General features: G+C 40.2%; 1 protein-coding gene across 1 annotated transcript; it reads right to left on the reverse strand.

Moving 5' to 3' along the window:
• Positions 1–1,179: 1,179 nt before the first annotated feature.
• On the reverse strand, positions 1,180–20,654 carry LOC141074809 (fatty acid-binding protein 1, liver-like). Its single transcript, XM_073562056.1, has 6 exons — positions 20,577–20,654; positions 18,547–18,586; positions 5,722–5,881; positions 4,332–4,504; positions 4,056–4,145; positions 1,180–1,318 (listed from the first exon to the last, which is right to left on the reverse strand). The coding sequence occupies exons 3-6, from the start codon at positions 5,786–5,788 to the stop codon at positions 1,268–1,270; spliced, it is 381 nt and encodes a 126-aa protein (XP_073418157.1). The 5' UTR covers positions 5,789–5,881; positions 18,547–18,586; positions 20,577–20,654; the 3' UTR covers positions 1,180–1,267.
• Positions 20,655–20,887: the final 233 nt, after the last annotated feature.

The raw sequence follows: 20,887 nt of genomic DNA on the forward strand, positions 1-20,887 counted from the left end.
CTGTGTCTGCTCTGATTCTGCAATCCTCTGTATTCCTGGAACCCCTGAACATGTGACCTTTCCTATGTTCCAGCACTCTCCGATTCTGCAATCCTCTATGTATTCCTGGAACCCCTGATCATGTGACCTTCTCTATGGTTCAGCCCAGTCTGATCTAGCAACGCTCTCTATGATCCTGGAGGATCTGAACCGGAAGTCCTTCCTTATCCTCACCCGGAAGTGCAGGTGCTATGGTGCTATATCAGACCGCCACTTCCTATGGTCGGGGCCTGAGTATCGTGTTGCTTCCCTGCATGGCTGCTTGGTCTGCTCGGTCGCTCCATGTATTCTGTGCCCCTGCACTCTGCTCTGTAGTGCGTCTCTGCACACGCTCTGTGCTTGTACTCTGCCTCTTGTCTCGTGCCATGTCTTTTGTTGTCTTTCATGCCATGTTTGTCCTTGCCTTGCTTTGCCTTGTAGTAATTCCACTGTTCTCTGCCTTAGCCTGTTTCGCCATGTCTAGTCTTTGCTATTCTGAGCCTTGTAGTACTTCTCATGTTTTTTGCCTCTACCTGGTTTTCCATACTCTGCCCTAAGGTGCTCTCTTGGCCATATCCATGTCTAGTCTCAAGGTTCTCCCTTGATCTGGCTCTGGGCTTCTGCCTACGCTCCGCTGCTAGCTCTGTTCTCTCTCTGACCTGGCTCTGTGTTTCTGCCTATGTTCCGCTCTGTGTTCCGTATCCTGCTTTGCCTTGTTTTTCGCCTAGCCTTGCCTCGTTCCTTGCTTTGCCTTGCCTTGTTTCTTCGTGTGCCCTTTGCATGCGCCTGGCCTTCCTAGCCTCCTGCTTGTGCCTCAGCCGTGCCCGCCCAAGCCGTGCCCGCCTGCTTGTGCCTCAGCCGTGCTCGTCGGTCAGTGACAGCTGTGTCTCCTGCTATGCCCCAGCCGGGTTCGCTGGAGTCTTACCCGCCTATTTGTGCTGCAGCCCGTCCAGCTAGCCAGTGCCCAGCCGTGCTCTCTGTGCTTCCTTGCACCTACACTGTCTCTGCACTGTGCTCTCCGTGCTTCTCTTAGCACGCACAGGCCCTCCCCGTGCTTCTGTAAATGTGGGCATTTATGTGTATGTCATGTGTATCCGCATCAAGCAACATGTAATTTACCAAATTTTCCCTTTAATATTATATTAATGAGATTCGGTCATCTCGTTGAAACATTTCTTTATTTTGAATCCACAAAATGTTGGTTCCTTTTTCACAGCACACATTGATCTAACGAGCGATTTCATCTGTTTCATACTCTCTTGCTGATTCTCTTGTAGACGATGTCCTTCACAGTCAAAACCTGAAAAATATGAAATAGGCAGTTAGTTTTAAAAGGGGACTCTGTGTCTGCTCAACACTTCATGGTCTAAAGCCCCCACAACATAATAATTCACTGTGTAAGTACTTTATGTAAACTGATAGGTATAGAATGCATATCAGCTCTCAGTCCAGGCGCATTCAGAGCAGCAATTATAATTCTGCTGGTGTCTTTTCACCAGACTACAGTTCACTATGAGAAGAGTTTACAGTACTAGCTGTAAAAAAAATGCAGTTGTTTCATTTTTACGGTATAATTTAATTCCTCTATGAAATGTGGATATTTAATACTTTTTTTTTACTTTTTTATTTTGGAAAACACATTGTGTTTCCTGTAATGCATCATGCAGGAAAAGACGTGAAACTTGATGTGAATGTATACATTTAGAATTTTGTAAAACGGACACATTTCTTGCCTCTGGTTGTATTACTGATAAAGTTCCTGTTTCCCATCAAATGACTGCATCATAGCAAGCTAGCAAGTAGGTTAAGTAGCATTTGCTATTAGGTAGCGTCACACCAGGGCTTAGTGATCATGTGAGAAGCTCCATCCTGTGGTTTGAGGACCAACCCACTTGCATGAGAATATCCTCTATTAGTTGTGGCTAAGAATTGCCACAGCCAAAGGGGGCAGTAGAGCTTGTCCCTGTGAATACTGCATGCTGGAGACAGGTGAGAAATATGCTGCCCGAGGGGCAAGGAGGTTCTGGCACTGCGAGCTGTAAGCTGATGCTTGAGTGTGAAGAGGTATATCACACTTGAGATGTCGAAGAGACCGGTATGTGTGGCACAGACACTTGTTAACTGTAAGGAGTAGACCACAGGAGTGTGTCACCGGCAGGTAGAGCTGGTGCGAATTGATTTGCTGGACCTTGTTCAGCTGCCACATAATGAATTTGTGGACACCAGATGGGAGCCCTTATCTCTTACCTGATGGCATTCTGGCCTCTTCTTTTGATTTATTAGCCAGCTTAGCACAATGTCATCATTGCAGTGTGATACACATGTGACATGGTGCCAGGTCAACTAATCAAAATAAGAAATGCAGATGCTGGCATATATGAGGTGGTTTGCAGGGCTCCCATCTAAAGGCTACAGATTACTGACACAATTCTTTGACTCCCATGAATCGATTTGAATCATCTCTACATGCAGGCCAGAGCTGGCAAAAGAGGTGCAAAAGAGGTGACTATGAAAGGAGCTGTAACTTGCAGTGTAAATGTATTCTGCAATCAGAGGACACAAAGACAGTGCCTGATGGAAGGGGAATGTAGACCATCCTTTTGAACTTGTAAGTAAAGTGTCACAACATAGGAATAGTCCAGAGTTACAGATACCAACTGACTACGTCTGTTCAAGCGAAGCTAATGCATTTTGTTAAAAAGTTGAAACCAACTGTTGTAAGTTTCTGTTACCACCAAGCTTGTTGCTGCTTGTAGGTTTCTGTAACCGCCAAGCTTGTTGCTGCTTGTAGGTTTTTGTAACCGCCAAGCTTGTTGCCTTTTGTAAGTTTCTGTAACCATCAAGCTTGTTGCCATGTGTAAGTTTTTTTAACCAACAAGCTTGTTGCCGCTTGTAAGTTTCAGTAACTACCAAGCTTGTTGCCTTTTGTAAGTTTCTGTAACCATCAAGCTTGTTGCCATGTGTAAGTTTTTTTAACCAACAAGCTTGTTGCCGCTTGTAAGTTTCAGTAACTACCAAGCTTGTTGCCTTTTATAAGTTTCTATAACCATCAAGCTTGTTGCCATGTGTAAGTTTCTTTAACCAACAAGCTTGTTGCCGCTTGTAAGTTTCTGTAACTACCAAGCTTGTTGCTGCTTGTAAGTTTCTGTAACTACCAAGCTTGTTGCCGCTTGTAAGTTTCAGTAACTACCAAGCTTGTTGCTGCTTGTAAGTTTCTGTAACCATCAAGCTTGTTGCTGCTTGTAAGTTTCTGTAACCACAAGCTTGTTGCCTTTTGTAAGTTTCTGTAACCACCAAGCTTGTTGCTGCTTGTAGGTTTCTGTAACCATCAAGTATGTTGCCATGTGTAAGTTTCTTTAACCAACAAGCTTGTTGCTGCTTGTAAGTTTCTGTAACCACAAGCTTGTTGCCTTTTGTAAGTTTCTGTAACCACCAAGCTTGTTGCTGCTTGTAGGTTTCTGTAACCACCAAGTTTGTTGCCATGTGTAAGTTTCTTTAACCAACAAGCTTGTTGCTGCTTGTAAGTTTCTGTAACCACAAGCTTGTTGCCTTTTGTAAGTTTCTGTAACCACCAAGCTTTTTGCCTTATGTAAGTTTTTATAACCACCAAGCTTGTGGCCTTTTGTAAGTTTCTGCAACCATCAAGCTTGCTACATTTTGAAAGCCTCTATAACCATTAAGCTCATTGCCTCTTGTAAGTTTGTGCAAACACCAAGCTTGTTCTCTCTTGTAAGTTTCTGTAACCATCAAGATCATTGCATTTTGAATGCCTCTCTAATCATCAAGCATGTTGCCTCTTGTAAGCTTCAGTTACTATCAAGCTTGTTGACTCACTGTGAGTATGCTTGTTGAACCAACAACTCTATACACCTGCATCCATCTGTCATCTCTGAGTGAGGAATACTCTACTACTAATGGCCACTGCATGCCATACTCCATTTGAAGTAGCTAATCATCACTTACATAAATACTTAATCCAGCAAAATCTCAAAACAATAACAAGTAATTTAATTCAGTATTCATTGTAGGAATCTTACGTTGATGTGAAGGTCTCCAGTAACTTCAGTGACAGAAGTGATATCTTTAAGATTTGCGACCAGTTTCCCATCCACCAAATTAACAGTAGTCTAGAAAAATATAAATGTTGTCGTATGTTATACAGATTTATCAATTTGCAACGATGGAGTCAATGAACATTCCTGGTCATTTCCATGTATATTTTTAGTTAAAATTTAAATATGTAACATGACCAGGCGTATCTAAGTCTGTAGATTGCACATTATAAGGCTGATTTTAAAGAGTGAAGAACTTACCTTAATTTTTTCAGTGGAAAAAGTTTCCATTTCTGCCTCCTGTCCAATAGTAAATTCGTTACGTTGGACCCTAGGTCCTGTAGTCACCGTGACCACAAAGTGATCGCCATTTTGTACAATCTCAGTTACACTCTTTACATTTTTTCCTTTCTCGATCAAGTCATCAGGAATACCTGAGAACACAATACAAGATTGCAAACCTTATGTAGATAAAATGTAGATGTGTTTTTGAATTTTTTGGCAATACGGAACTCTGGAAGTATAGATATTTTAAATATTTTTTGAGCAGTTCTGCCCTTTTTTTTTGGCTCCATGACTTCGGAATTTCTTAAAGAATCTACAGATATATAGATCTGTAAGGACAGTAACATCAGGAATCTTTGGGTGCCAATGCCAAGTGATGTCTTGGAGATATTACGAAAAGGAGAACAAATCAAGTGGAGCATGGATAAACTCAAGCTAACCCTAATACATGAAGACTGAAGATATTGGTTCTCACCCATCTTAGGCTACGTTCTCGTAAATTTGTACCACTTGTTTGAAGCTACATAAAGGAACTTCCATTTGAAGGCCTGAAAAATGGGATGTGGATGGAATCTAAAGTGGAACCATTCGATAAACCGGTGCAAACACAGTCACTTTGTCAGCAGAGTGGTCGTCTGTCTATGCTTTTGTGCCAGCCTATAAAAAGAAGGACACTGCCAAAATGGAAGCCAAACAGAAAAAAAAGGGACTTTGTCTGCCTCATAATAGTAAAAAGATGTATTGGAGATTTCATCAGAATTCCGTTCTTTAGGGCTTCAGACAGTAGCCACATCTGAGCCACAAACATGGCTCAAACGTAATGTGAATCTAGCCTTATGACACCGTATTATAAGCAAGTTCAGTAATAATTCTTGGAAGAGCTGTTGAAAAATGAGAATTAAGGTGCTCATACAAATTAGATGAAATTTATAAGAACCCTCCTATTTGGCGGACCCAGTTCCCTGACTGTCCAACCACAGTAGATTATGAGGAAAAGAAGCAGGTTTGCATGGTGGAACACAGTGAATAAGACAGCATCACATGTATAAGATTATCTCATCACAGGAACATTTTTTTTAACGCAACTAATTGTGAAACGTATTATTCCAGAGTCAGACCTATTAATTAAAATTTACTTTATTTGTTAGAAACTACTTAAAAACTAACAAGAATGTGATTCAATGCAGAAAAATCAGAATTAATATGTTGAGTTTCCTTAAGACCCAATGCAAGACTAGAGAAACCCTATTGATATGTTGACCAGAAGATTCAGTAGAGTAGAGTAACAATTAAAACGTTTCATAATTTATACTATAGATAACACCATTCCATATAATGATGTATTTCCATACATTGCCTTACTCACCGATGGCTTTCCCAAAAGCCTCAAAGTTTTCTTGGGATTGCAGCTCGAAGGTCCCGTTGAAAGCCATTTTCAGGATGTTTCTTGACCAGAGGTAATGAGAATGTCAGAACTCTTCAGCTTGACCAGGGTTATAAGTAGCTTCTTTTTTCTTCGTGATCAGCTGTGAAATGACAGCCCTTGATTTATACTTGGTTAATGATTACCGTTTACGTAAAATCTGACTCTTATTTCTCTAGAGTTGACTAAACTGGTATGAGCAGTTCTCACACCTGCTGGTACCATGCTGGTATATATGATCACTCGATAACAGTGAGCCACATAGACTATTAGTGTTCATTAAAATGATGATATTTGTTACCTAGGTATATATATTTTCTACGAACCAACTCAAAAAAACACTATGTACTGACTACCTCCAATCTAATCGTTGGTCAACCCCAATAAAAAACAAATAGAGAGAGAGATCCTTTAGGAGCCTTGTCTGACATTTATTGTGAAGAGTTCATAGAGTCTCTGACACTCCCCTGAGTTTATTTTTTTAGTCGATTGCTCAAACAAATGAAGAATTTTTTTAAGATATCTGTATAAGAGTCGCTCGGTCACAGGCCATAGAAGTCAACTGAGTTAATAGTCAAGCAAAGCAAGAAAGGCTTGCAAATAATCTAATTTAAATCTGAGAGTTTTAGGTCATTGTGATGGACATGTTTGCTGTTATGGAGGAGCGTGCTCCAATTATATTGTACTATTTCTGACCTGTTTGGGTTTATGTAATTTTCTATATGTGTATAGCATTGGGTAGAAATGTGGCGTGCACCATTTATTAAAAAAAAAAAAAATTCACTGACTGAGGTGGTAAATATAACTTTTAATAATCACTTGATAAAAAATATATTCACTAATCCACCGTGCTTGTGTGAAGTCTGTCCACTATACCCTGATGGTTACAAAGACAGGGTATTAAAGAGGAAACTAATATAGATATAAGAAAACACTGGAATATCTAGGATAATAAATGAAAAAAAGGTATTGATACAAAATGAAACCTCCTACAATACAGCTACATCAGAGAGAGAATGTACCAATATACGAGAGGTACAAAGTGCATAGGGAAAAGGGAAAAATGCACATTGCCCTTTCTAAGGAAAATGATTATTTATTAATGGTGTGTCATTATATTTCCTAGGGAGTCCTAACACGAGACTTTGACTTGATGGAAAAACATCGGCCTAAGAAAGTGCATTGACTAAAACTATGGCACACTGCCCTCTAACATAAGGAGGATAGTATATACTATTGGCTTAAACCAGTGTCTCTTATATAGATAATACACTGCTCAATCTAACAGCTCCTTTTTTTTTTTTTTTTAGAAGCAGAGGAATGATGTAGAGTTTGTGGAGATATCACCTCTGTTCTCATCCATTCATTCCACACACCTCCCCATAAGCAGAAATCGGATCGAATCGGAAGCTAGTAGTCAACTGAGGGATAAGCAACGTTATCGCAAATTGGCATTCAACCCTTTGACGGCCTATTCAGACTCCCTTTTGGGAATTTTAAATAAGGCATGTGCTAATAACATCATTTCTAAACAACTACGCAATTTGCTTAATAGTCCCGGAACCCATAATTTCCACTCTCTACTTACTTCCAAAAGTATATACAAATAGCCAAACACCTCCAGGTAGACCGATTGGTTTGGGAGTTGGGAATTTCCTGGAGAATGTTTGCAAGTACATAGATGCAGTTCTCCAACAAACTTGTATAAACTCTACCCTCATACTCATGTGACACCACTGATTTTTAGCGAAAGATAGATCTGTTACATATGGATGACAGGACTATGCTGGTGACATGTGACGTCGAGTCACTATGTACCAGTTTTCGCCACCAGGATGGTTAGCGAGCAGGTTCCTTCTATTTTTCTATGACAAATATGACGTCAGATGAGATTGCTTTTATTTTACAGCTCCTGCAGATTGCACTCACCCTTAAATTTTTATTTTTCGGCAGGTCCATCTACCACCAGCTCCAGGGAACAGCCATGGGGCAGCCTTTGCGCTGTCCTTTGCTATCCGGTTCCTGGAGTAGTCTGAGAGGTATCTGCTCCTGTCAGATTCGGCATTCGTCAATGGACCGCGTCCCTTTTTGGACATGGTACATTGACGATATATTTCTGATCTGGGAGGAAAGTCTGACAGAGTTGGCACCTTTTTTTTCAGCAACTCAATAACAACAACCTTAATTTACATCTTACATATAAGTACAGCAATACTGCCATTGCTTTCATGGACGTCATGGTAAGGTGTGACCAGAATGGTATGTGACAAACAGACCTCTTCTGAAAACCAACCTCTATGAACACTTTTCTTCACGCTTCATCCTCACATGCGGCACATGTGATAAATTCCATGCCTTTTGGACAATTCTTATAGGTTCGATGGATCTACTAGTTGGACACAGATTTTGAGAATAGAGCTGAAGAACTTAAGAGGAGGTTCAGAGAATGTGGCTACAGTAACCGCTCCATAAAACATGCATACAACGAGGTTAGACATTCTGGTCCCCACAACCTTGTTCTCACCTCCCATGTACATCCACCAGATGCGGGAATACGTATGATTACTCAATACCATTCCCATTTGAAACTGATAAAGAGATTAATGGAGAGACACTGGCCGACCCTTCTGGCAGCTAAAACCCTCAAGCAATATTTATCTCCCAAACCTGATGTAGCTGCCTGGCGTATTAGGAATTTGAGGGATTTACTAGTGCAGATCGACTACAAAAAGAACGATCAGCTGACCATGCCCTTTGCAGACACTCGAGCACCGAGATGGGGATGTTCCCCTTGTGGGAAATGTGTGGAGTGCCCAAATATCGAGCGATCCACCACCTTTAGTTCCTCTGATGGCCTCAGGGAGTTTAGAATTACCCAGTCCATTACATGTTCTACAAAGGCAGTAATTTACTGTGCCACATGCCCATGCCCTAAAATATACACTGGGCTTACCACGCGGGCATTGAAGGTGCATGTTCAAGAGCATGTTTTTGACATTCTGGGTGCCAAGGAGGTACATGAGGTTGAAAGTTTACACACATTGCCAATTGAGAGTCCTCAGTGGTTGATATGTGGCGCCCCTGAGGGTTCAGTCGCCACAGAGGTACTGCACCTCCTCCTGAGGTGTGGTGCCCCACTATCCAGGTAAGGTGGAGACACCTGACCACACTCCAACACCTGCATCCCACACAACATAGTAGTGTAGCAAAGCACCCTTTGGTGGCTCCCTGCTTGGAACACGAAGCGTGCTGGGAGGCGGGTGGAGTTTAGTTTGCACTAAAAGAGCAGGAAGAGGATAGGATTTAGTCAGTTAGTCACAGGAGTCTGACGAGGTCAATCTGTAAAAGGAGATCCCCTGAGTGGGATGGATGAAGGAAGTGCTGTAGCCGACCTCAGTGATCTGGGTCCGCTGTCACAAGAAAGGAACATTGATAGAAAGCCTGACTCTCAATAAGAAGGGAAGAATTAGTATGGAACATGAGGAGAAGAAGAGAACCAAGGATCAGGGTTAGAGGAGAACCCGTCCCAAGTTCTAAGCACAAGGCCGGGGTCCGGTCCCCGAGGTTGTATGGATACTAATGGTCCTGCAGCAGACACCGGAGGAATAGAAGTAGTGACCACTTTATTTCCACACCAGACTTGGGGGCACAACAGCAACGTGTGTGAGCCGGGACTAGGTAGAAGGAGTCCCCGAAGCAGGCTACAGCTGTCTGCCGTACAAGTAGAATTCTTAGGAACATCTGACAGGAGGAACTCCAGTGTAACTCAGTACTGTGAGTACTTCACTAAAAGGTGCTAAGAGGGAGACGTTCAGAAAAGGCACATATGTTGGCGGAGAGTTAGAAAGGAGTACTTCATCTTGCCTGGAAGTTGGCTGAGCCCGTGACCTGGAGGACACGGCACAGATGCGGGCACCTGTACCACAACTGACTGTGAGTAAAGCTTTGGAACTACATGCCCTGGTGACCTCCACTTATTCCTGCGTCAACCTGCCCGGCACTGCTACATCCCTCCTGCGCCCGACACTATACTATCTAAGTGTCACTTCACCTACTCTGCCCTGGGACTACAGCCCTGCCTGTGGAGGGCTATAACATCATTGCTGCACCACACCATCTGTCCCAGAGGAGCTGTTTGCAGCGTCGGCTTAACATCTTCCTTGCCAAACACCACAGGTGGCGTCACGAATCACTTATAAACTTTCACCACCATAAGCACACTGAAACGACCCCTTTTGCAATGGAGCCCCAGGGCCACGGACCGGGTCACTGCTGCCGTGACAACTCCCGTTGAGAAGGTCAACCGGCCCGGTACCGAGCACCCCACAGCCCTGGCGTGTGAGGGCGCTCCAACTACCTTTTAATGGCTAACTGAAAAGATGCTAACAAATTGCAAGCTTTCGAGACAATGCAGGTCTCTTCAAAGAGACCTGCGTAGTCTCGAAAGCTTGCAATTTGTTACCATCTTTTCAGTTAGCCATTAAGAGGTATCAACCACTGCGGACTCTCAATTCTAAATATTCTTCTATCTACTGGTTAACACGGTACAAGATATATATCTTTCCTGTATCACACATTGCCAAGACATTTTAAAAACTTACAGAATTGTGATGCAGTCAAGGGGATTGACCATATTGTACTAGGTGTCCGCGAGGTCCAAACTGGCCATCTTCTTCATCAATTGGAGACCAAGTGGATATGGACTCTTCAGTCCATACAACCCTTGGGTCTTAGCGAAAATATAAATTTTGCTATTTTCCTTTGAGTCATCCTTTCTATCACACTGTTTTAATTTTCTGTTAGTAATGCTTACTATTTTATCTGTTCTAGTGTGCATATACCCATATCTCTCCTCCTCTTGCCTGCCCCCATCTCCCTCCTCCTCTTTCTCTTTCCTCCATCGGCAGCGTTTGATGAGCTGACCTGCCAGCTGAGCTCCCCACAGTTCACTATAGCTGGGGGTATGCGCAGCTATAGATGCTCACTGTGCAGATTCCCAGCCTTACAGTGTGAATACATCGTAACACACTGCGGGGAGGGATCTGGGGCCTCCGTAACACGCAGGCGCGATAGCCTGATGTCAGTTCCGGGGCAGCGCGCACTGCGCATGCCCGAGAACTGTTGGCACAGCGCAGGCGCCGGCATGTAACAGCAACACAGGAGGAGGCAGGGCACAGAAGCAACAGAGGGATGATGGACGGCTAGGAAGCGGCTGATACAGGGGGACACACCATACCTCTGGGACTCAATACAGGTATGGGGTGCAATTTATAAAAGTCAATATTTCGGCGTTACTAGGGATCAGAAACAGAAGAGTTACCTTAACAAAGTGCTGCCTTAGTGCTGCTGAAGGTGGCTCTATTACTTAAAAACTCCCAGGGGTGGAGGAGAGGTTCCCTTTAAAAGTGTTGGTTGTCTGATATCACCCCAGAAGAAGGCTGACTGTCGAAACGTGTGTCAGGTCTTATGGTGTGTGCCACTTCCCACACTACTCTATCTTACATTTTATTTCTAGGTTTTTGCTGAGTGGTATTGTTTTTTTTTTTGGGGGGTGGGGGTGTGGGTTTGTTGTAGTATTAGTATTTTTTGTAATCACAGAGGGAATTTCCCAGTGATTATTATACTGTAGGTATCGCACCTATTTAGTATCATGTATTCCTCTACTTCATACTCATATTCCAAGAGAGAGCTACGAGGAAGACCATGATGCTGAGATACAGTAAGCATGCCTTGAATACCCGAGGAAAGCCCAGCGTCCCTTGCAATGAAGCTGTACCGTTCGAGTGACATTGCTTCGTATCTGAGATGAGTTGTGCTATGATTCAATATGTCCAAGAAGTAAAGTTATTCTGGAGTTTCGCCTGTGGGTCTCCACCCTTCTTTGGTCAAGGTCTTATATTTCATAAATGTACCATGCTCAGTTTACTAGGAAGATTTACTACACCATAATTCTTACATGCCTTGCATCACCTTCACTAAGAGTTTAAAACAGATTCGGTAGCTCATCCAAACAATGGGGTGTGGCTTTGCGGGAAAGAGGTGTGGTCCAATATGTGTGTGGTCTAATTTGCAATATCATGATTAAAGAAAATGTGCAAAATGTTTTGATGCAATTTCTACAGTAGCACAAAGTAAGCTAACTTATATTTGGTGTCAAATTAGACTAGGCAGCCAAAAAATACCAAATTGTTCCAGCTCATAGTGAATAAAAACATCCAAATTCATTATTATCATTAAAATTCCATCATCCAGACAGAAAAGTACAGGACATATTGAAACCTACTGCTGTCAAATGCAACACGTGTTCTTAGCTCATTGGTGTTCTTATTTCAGGTATTTTTTTGGAATAGTTTCGAATTTCTTGTCAGTGAGGATGTCTGGTCAGTGTGGGATTTGTGTATTGTATATTTTTTTTTTACAAGTACATTTTGGTGGCCATAATACTGTATAGAGGACTATGGGGAGTGCAGTATACTGTATGGAGGACTATAGGGAATGCAGTATATTGTATGGAGGACTATGGGGAGTGCGGTATATTGTATGGAGTACTATGGGGAGTGCATTATATTAAATGGAGGTCTATAATGCCCATTATACTGTACGCAGGACTATGGGGAATGCATTATACTATATGGAGGACTATGGGAGTGCATTATACTGTATGGAGGACTATGGGAGTGCATTATACTGTATGGAGGACTATGGGGAGTGCATTATACTATATGGAGGACTATGGGGAGTGCATTATACTATATGGAGGACTTTGAGGAGTGTATTTTACTATATGAAGGATTATGGGGTGCAGTACATAATGTAGAGGACTATGGGTCACATTATACTATATGAAGGGCTATTATACTATTTAGGGGGCATTATAATACCTATAGGACTATTTGGGTGCCATTGTAATATTTGGAGTGCTATGTGGGAGCCTTTATACTTAATGGAGGGTAATGTGAGGGCCATTATACTGTATGCAAGCAATTATACAGTATCAAGGTTGGTGTGGTATCCATCATGCTGTGTGGTGAGGGGTGGGGGCCAATATACTGTATGTAAGATCATTATACTGCATGGAAGGCTGTGTGGGGGTCACAGTTCGGGGATTATACTGTATTGGGGGTCACCATACTTTGCTGGGGGGAGTTGAGGTGGGATACACTAGGGTCATCACACTGCATATAGAGGGTACTGTGGAGAAAGTCATTTTGGGGGTATCATACAGTGTTTGTAGGACCTTTTTGTTGGCATCATACTTTATGGGTGCAATGAATGTGTAATCTAGGGCTTCAGTAGGAGGAAAATTACTTTGTAAAAACTGGCATGTTGTGTGATATGGTCTTCTGTGATCCTGCTGAATCTTAGTTTGCTTGTTTTTTTTGTTTGGGGGAGAGATGCAATTAGAACTTCTGCTTTGAGGCCCCCATGATTTCTATGTACGCCTCTGACAGGAGGTGAGCTGCTTTTTTCTCTTTTTTTCACTCCTGTTCCTGGGACTTCTCTCATGCTGTACATACTCTATGGAACTCAATACCTCAGACTATTATGAATACGTTTCATAGTCTATGATCCACACATACTACTATTTGGTTACAGTTCTTGCCACCAGTGCTGTTTTGGTTGCAGCACGAGCTTTGTATCTGTGAATACTTTACTCCTATAGACGATAATGCAGGGAGCCAAGATAAATTAACGACCAGTCATGTCTATGGATAAAATTCCCCTGTAATGGTCCCTTAATAAAAAGGATACTGTTCCCTTAAAGAAAATATTTCAAACATTTTGTTCTTTTTTTATGTGAATACTTTTCAAAGGTAGGACTTAAAGAATCTGTAATCTTTCTGTGTTGTAAACTGTATTACAAACATACCTTAAAATATGCATAATAGTCTTTATTACCTAGAGCAGAAAACCCCTAGAAATCATCTCTGGATGACCCTTCATGTCTGTGAATTACACAGACTCTCCACTGATCTCAACTGACACTGACTGCGTACAACTCAATTTACCCCGCGGGGGCACTGTATACAAAACCAACACTAACTGACAAGTTCCTCAAGAGCTAACAACTAATTATTTGGGGTCCCAACAGCAGAATACTTTCTGATCAGCTTATTGTCAAAGTATTCTCTTAGCAGATAGGGATTATCCAAATAGCTAAGAGCAAAACCCCCCAGATTTTTCACATTCATTTTCTAGTGATGAATGAAAAGAGAAACAACTATAATAATGCACACTATGAAATGAGAAAAATAAAAATGGAATTTCTATAACATTGCCCTATTTGTACATAAATACAACTACTATAATACTGCCCCTATGTACAAGAATATAACCACTATAATACTGCCCCTATGTACAAGAATATAACCACTATAATACTGCTCCTATGTACAAGAATATAACCACTATAATACTGCTCCTATGTACAAGAATATAACCACTATAATACTGCCCCTATGTACAAGAATATAACCACTATAATACTGCCCCCTATGTACAAGAATATAACTACTATAATACTGCCGCTATGTACAAGAATATAACTACTATAATACTGTCCCCTATGTACAAGAATATAACCACTATAATACTGCCCCCTATGTACAAGAATATAACCACTATAATACTGCCCCCTATGTATAAGAATTTAGCTACTATAATACTGCTCCTTTGTACAAGAATATAACCACTATAATACTGCTCCTATGTACAAGAATATTACTACTATAATACTGCCCCTATGTACAAGAATATAACTACCATAATACTGCCCCCTATGTACAAGAATATAATTACTATAATACTGCTCCAATGTACAAGAATATATCTACTATAATACTGCCCCTATGTACAAGAATATAACTACTATAATACTGCCCCTATGTACAAGAATATAACTACTATAATACTGCTCCAATGTACAAGAATATATCTGCTATAATACTGCCCCTATGTACAAGAATATAACTACTATATTACTGCTCCTATGTAAAAGAATATAAATACTATAATACTGCCCCTATGTACAAGAATATAACTACTATAATACTGCTCCTATGTACAAGAATATAACTACTATAATACTGCTCCTATGTACAAGAATATAACTACTATAATACTGCTCCTATGTACAAGAATATAACTACTATAATACTGCCCCTATGTACAAGAATATAACTACGATAATACTGCTCCTATGTACAAGACTATAACTACTATAATACTGCCCCTATGTACAAGAATATAACTACTATAATACTGCCCCTATGTACAAGAATATAACTACTATAATACTGCCCCTATGTACAAGAATACAACTACTATAATACTGCCCCTATGTACAAGAATATATCTACTATAATACTGCCTCTATGTACAAGAATATAACTACTATAATACTGCCCCTATGTACAAGAATATAACTACCATAATACTGCCCCCTATGTACAAGAATATAACTACTATAATACTGCTCCAATGTACAAGAATATATCTACTATAATACTGCCCCTATGTACAAGAATATAACTACAATAATACTGCCCCCTATGTACAAGAATATAACTACTATAATACTGCCCCCTATGTACAAGAATATAGCTACTATAATACTGCCCCTATGTACAAGAATATAACTACTATAATACTGCTACTATGTACAAGAATATAACTACTATAATACTGCCCCTATGTACAAGAATATAACTACTATATTACTGCTCCTATGTAAAATAATATAACTACTATAATACTGCTCCTATGTACAAGAATATAACTACTATAATACTGCCCCTATGTACAAGAATATAACTACTATAATACTGCCCCCTATGTACAAGAATATAACTACTATAATACTGCTTGAAAATCCAGCTCACCACCGACTGACCTCACCGCACCTCAGACTCGGATCCGGCCCTGCCCTGGCTGCACAGCAATAATAAAAAAATGGTTATGATTAAGGGCGTCTAGCCAGAAACGCATAAACAACGTTCTATTGTCTGAACAGCACTCAATAAATCACCAGAGCCCTCAGCTGGATCACTATAATACTGCCCCTATGTACAAGAATATAACTACTATAATACTGCCCCCTATGTACAAGAATATAACTACTATAATACTGCTCCTATGTACAAGGATATAACTACTATAATACTGCCCCCTATGTACAAGAATATAACTACTATAATACTGCTCCTATGTACAAGAATATAACTACTATAATACTGCCCCTATGTACAAGAATATAACTAATATAATACTGCTCCTATGTACAAGAATATAACTACTATAATACTGCCCCTATGTACAAGAATATAACTACTATATTACTGCTCCTATGTAAAAGAATATATCTACTATAATACTGCTCCTATGTAAAAGAATATAACTACTATAATACTGCCCCCTATGTACAAGAATATAACTACTATAATACTGCCCCCTATGTACAAGAATATAACTACTATAATACTGCCCCTATGTACAAGAATATAACTACTATAATACTGCCCCCTATGTACAAGAATATAACTACAATAATACTGCCCCTATGTGCAAGAATATAACTACTATAATACTGCCCCCTATGTACAAGAATATAACTACTATAATACTGCCCCCTATGTACAAGAATATAACTACTATAATACTGCCCCTATGTACAAGAATATATCTACTATAATACTGCCCCCTATGTACAAGAATATAACTAGTATAATACTGCCCCTATGTACAAGAATATAACTACTATAATACTGCTCCTATGTACAAGACTATAATTACTATAATACTGCCCCTATGTACAAGAATATAACTACTATAATACTGCCCCTATGTACACGAATATAACTACTATAATACTGCCCCTATGTATAAGAATATAACTACTATAGTACTGCTCCTATGTACAAGAATATAACTAATATCATACTGCCCCTATGTACAGGAATATAACGACTATAATACTGCCCCCTATGTACAAGAATATAACTACAATAATACTGCCCCTATGTGCAAGAATATAACTACTATAATACTGCCCCCTATGTACAAGAATATAACTACTATAATACTGCCCCCTATGTACAAGAATATAACTACTATAATACTGCCCCTATGTACAAGAATATATCTACTATAATACTGCCCCCTATGTACAAGAATATAACTACTATAATACTACCCCTATGTACAACAATATAACTACTATAATTCTGCCCCTATGTACAAGAATATAACTACTATAATACTGTCCCTATGTACAAGAATATAACTACTATAATACTGCCCCAATGTACAAGAATATAACTACTATAATACTGCCCCTATGTACAAGAATATAACTACTATAATACTGCCCCCTATGTACAAGAATATAACTACTATAATACTGCCCCTATGTACAAGAATTTAACTACTATAATACTAACTCTATGTACAAGAATATAACTACTATAATACTGCCCCTATGTACAAGAATATAACTACTATAATACTGCCCCCTATGTACAAGAATATAACTACTATAATACTGCCCCCTATGTACAAGAATATAACTACAATAATACTGCCCCTATGTGCAAGAATATAACTACTATAATACTGCCCCCTATGTACAAGAATATAACTACTATAATACTGCCCCCTATGTACAAGAATATAACTACTATAATACTGCCCCTATGTACAAGAATATAACTACTATAATACTGCCCCTATGTACAAGAATATAACTACTATAATACTGCCCCTATGTACAAGAATATAACTACTATAATACTGCCCCCTATGTACAAGAATATAACTAAAATAATACTGCCCCTATGTGCAAGAATATAACTACTATAATACTGCCCCCTATGTACAAGAATATAACTACTATAATACTGCCCCTATGTACAAGAATATAACTACTATAATACTGCCCCTATGTACAAGAATATATCTACTATAATACTGCCCCCTATGTACAAGAATATAACTACTAAAATACTGCCCCTATGTACAAGAATATAACTACTATAATACTGCCCCTATGTACAAGAATATAACTACTATAATACTGCCCCTATGTACAAGAATATAACTACAATAATACTGCCCCCTATGTACAAGAATATAACTACTATAATACTGCCCCTATGTACAAGAATATATCTACTATAATACTGCCCCCTATGTACAAGAATATAACTACTAAAATACTGCCCTTATGTACAAGAATATAACTACTATAATACTGCTCCTATGTACAAGACTATAATTACTATAATACTGCCCCTATGTACAAGAATATAACTACTATAATACTGCTCCTATGTACAAGACTATAATTACTATAATACTGCTCCTATGTACAAGAATATAACTACTATAATACTGCCCCCTATGTACAAGAATATAACTACTATAATACTGCTCCTATGTACAAGACTATAATTACTATAATACTGCTCCTATGTACAAGAATATAACTACTATAATACTGTCCCTATGTATAAGAATATAACTACTATAATACTGCCCCTATGTACAGGAATATAACGACTATAATACTGCTCCTATGTACAAGAATATAACTACTATAATGCCCCCTATGTACAAGAATATAACGACTATAATACTGCCCCTATGTACAAGAATATAACTACTATAATACTGCCCCTATGTACAAGAATATAACTACTATAATACTAACTCTATGTATAATAATATAACTGGTATATGCTGAATGGAAAATTACAAATAATAACAGCTCACCTCTCACTGAGCAGCAGGATCACGCCACAGAATTCACAACCTGGAATACAATGTAGCAGTGTTTACAATGCACAGTAAAACATAAATCTGACGTATTTTGAGAACTCCACTGTGCTTTTAGTCAAACATGCAATGTAATGGAACAAAGTTGCTTAAATTCCCATAAGGCCACTAATTGAGCTTATTATCTGTGTTGCACCTGAGCACAAAGATGCCAAGATCCATAATTTACTCTAAATCTGACATTACTACAACTGTAAAGCATTAGAATTGATTGAATCTTTTATAATTCAAAATCATCCAATCCAAGGAAACAATTCCTGGGAAACATTAGAGAAATGTCAGTACCATTGGTTCCATGAGCAAATAAATGAAATGCCGAGCTGTTAGTGTACCTGGAATAAAAAGTAGATCGGTCCGTCTACTGTACATTATGTCACCCTATGCCATAATCGCAAGAGTAGGGTCAGTGTGACATTCCCTCATGAAGACATCTTCATGGCTTTGCCTGCGTCGTCTTGTCAGATTAAAAGAATGGAGTTAGTGATACAGGATCGCTGGTGCATCGTTAAGTGGTCGCTAGTGAGCTGCCACACAGGAAGATCTCACCAGCGACATCGCTGGGGTTGGAGGTCGCTACTTACCTGTCAGACGAGGTGATCCTGACGTCCTCCCGCCTGCGTCCACGCGTCGCTCGTCGCCACAGCAGGAAGCCCAGCAGGAAGCTGACGACGAGAAACGGCCCAGGACGTTCTCGCGCGATCAGCGATAACCAGCGGGGGAGCCGGTCGGAGGTAAGTATCAGACATAGCGATATCGCTAGCAATATCGCTATGACGTCACAAAACCAGTGACGTTATAGCGATATTGCTAGCGATATCGCTTAGTGTGACAGGGCCTTAACACAAACCACCAGAAGATGTTTGCACCACAATTGGGCTACGAGGCAAACATTCAGCTATATGGGCTACATTCCTACTTTGCCATTGTTCTCTAAGCCTATCATGGTGCAGAGCAATGGAGGCTGGAGTGAAGGTCTATCGTGTTCAGCGATGAGTCCTGCTTTTGTCTTGGACGTAATAATAGCTGGTGATTGGTCTGGAGACCACGTGGTCAATGTCATGGAGAAGCCTTCACGATGGAACGTCACACAGGTCCTAATCCTGGGATTATGGTGTGGGGTGGCATAATGTATGGTAGCCAGACCCCTCTAGTCTCTGGTCCAGGTACTTTATTTGTGAAGGGTGTGGGAGGAGAGAGGTGGAGAAACTGTAGGTAATCCTACCAGACTTTGCTATTTTTCTTTTAATCCATTGTACTTATTCCCATGATTTTACTTTACCCACCATCAGCTTTCATTCCCCTTTTTAGATCTTGTACTTTAGTGAGGTAGTGACCAGCATCAGGTAGTGACTTACATGTATCGTAAGGACACTGTGCACAATACGATTTTGCATGGTCTATCTTCTCATATTCCAACTATAATAAAAGCAGTTCCAGATGGAAATGTATGGCATCTGTAACCGTCTCCATAAACTTTATTATCCAGAGTGGTCTTTAATCCAAGCATGGAAAATTGCGTCACAAACCACAAACCAGTTTAAGAACGAGAATTCAACATCATTTGTCTGCACAGAAATGGTGGCAGTGGGCCCAGACATACATAAAGATTTATTTTAGTCTTGTTTACTGATGAATGCTGGATAGCCCAGATGGATGGAGTAGTGTATGGTTGTTTTGGGATAGAATCATGAGGGTGGTAAGCCCCTTTAGGGTCCCTGAAAATGACCTTGGCAAACTATATCAGAGTTTCTGAATGACCATTTTCTTTCATGGTACAAAAAGAAGAACCATGCCATCCGGAGCAAAATCATGTTCATTCTGACAATGCCACTCTCATGCTGCAAAGAAAACTCCTGAGTCACTGGCTGCTATGGGCATAACAGGAGAGAAACTCATTATAATTCTAATGCCGACATCCCTGCATATTTTCTCCCCCTTCTCCCGGCAGACGTACTCACTGCCCCAACCTTTGAGTGGTGTCTCCATTCTCTGCATGGCTTCCTGATCCCTTAGGCCTATGCATGTTGTGCAGGTCTCCCAGCAGCAAACTTAGTGCGCTCGCTCCCTGATTCTTAAAGGGGCAGCATGCACACTTTGTAAATGCCCCCAGACGATAACTGGGAGGCATCAGGTATTTATGGTGGGGTTCATTTCATAGTTTTAGTTTGTCTCTACTAGTTAGTTGCCAAGTCCCAGAACCCATTCCTGCACTGATCTCTGAATCTATTCTATTTGTACCTGAACCTGTTGCTTAACCCGCCTTGTCTGAACCCGAACC

This window comes from Dendrobates tinctorius, unplaced genomic scaffold, assembly GCF_039654945.1.
Source record: "Dendrobates tinctorius isolate UK_male_01 unplaced genomic scaffold, ASM3965494v1 ptg000334l, whole genome shotgun sequence".
Taxonomy (NCBI): domain Eukaryota; kingdom Metazoa; phylum Chordata; class Amphibia; order Anura; family Dendrobatidae; genus Dendrobates; species Dendrobates tinctorius.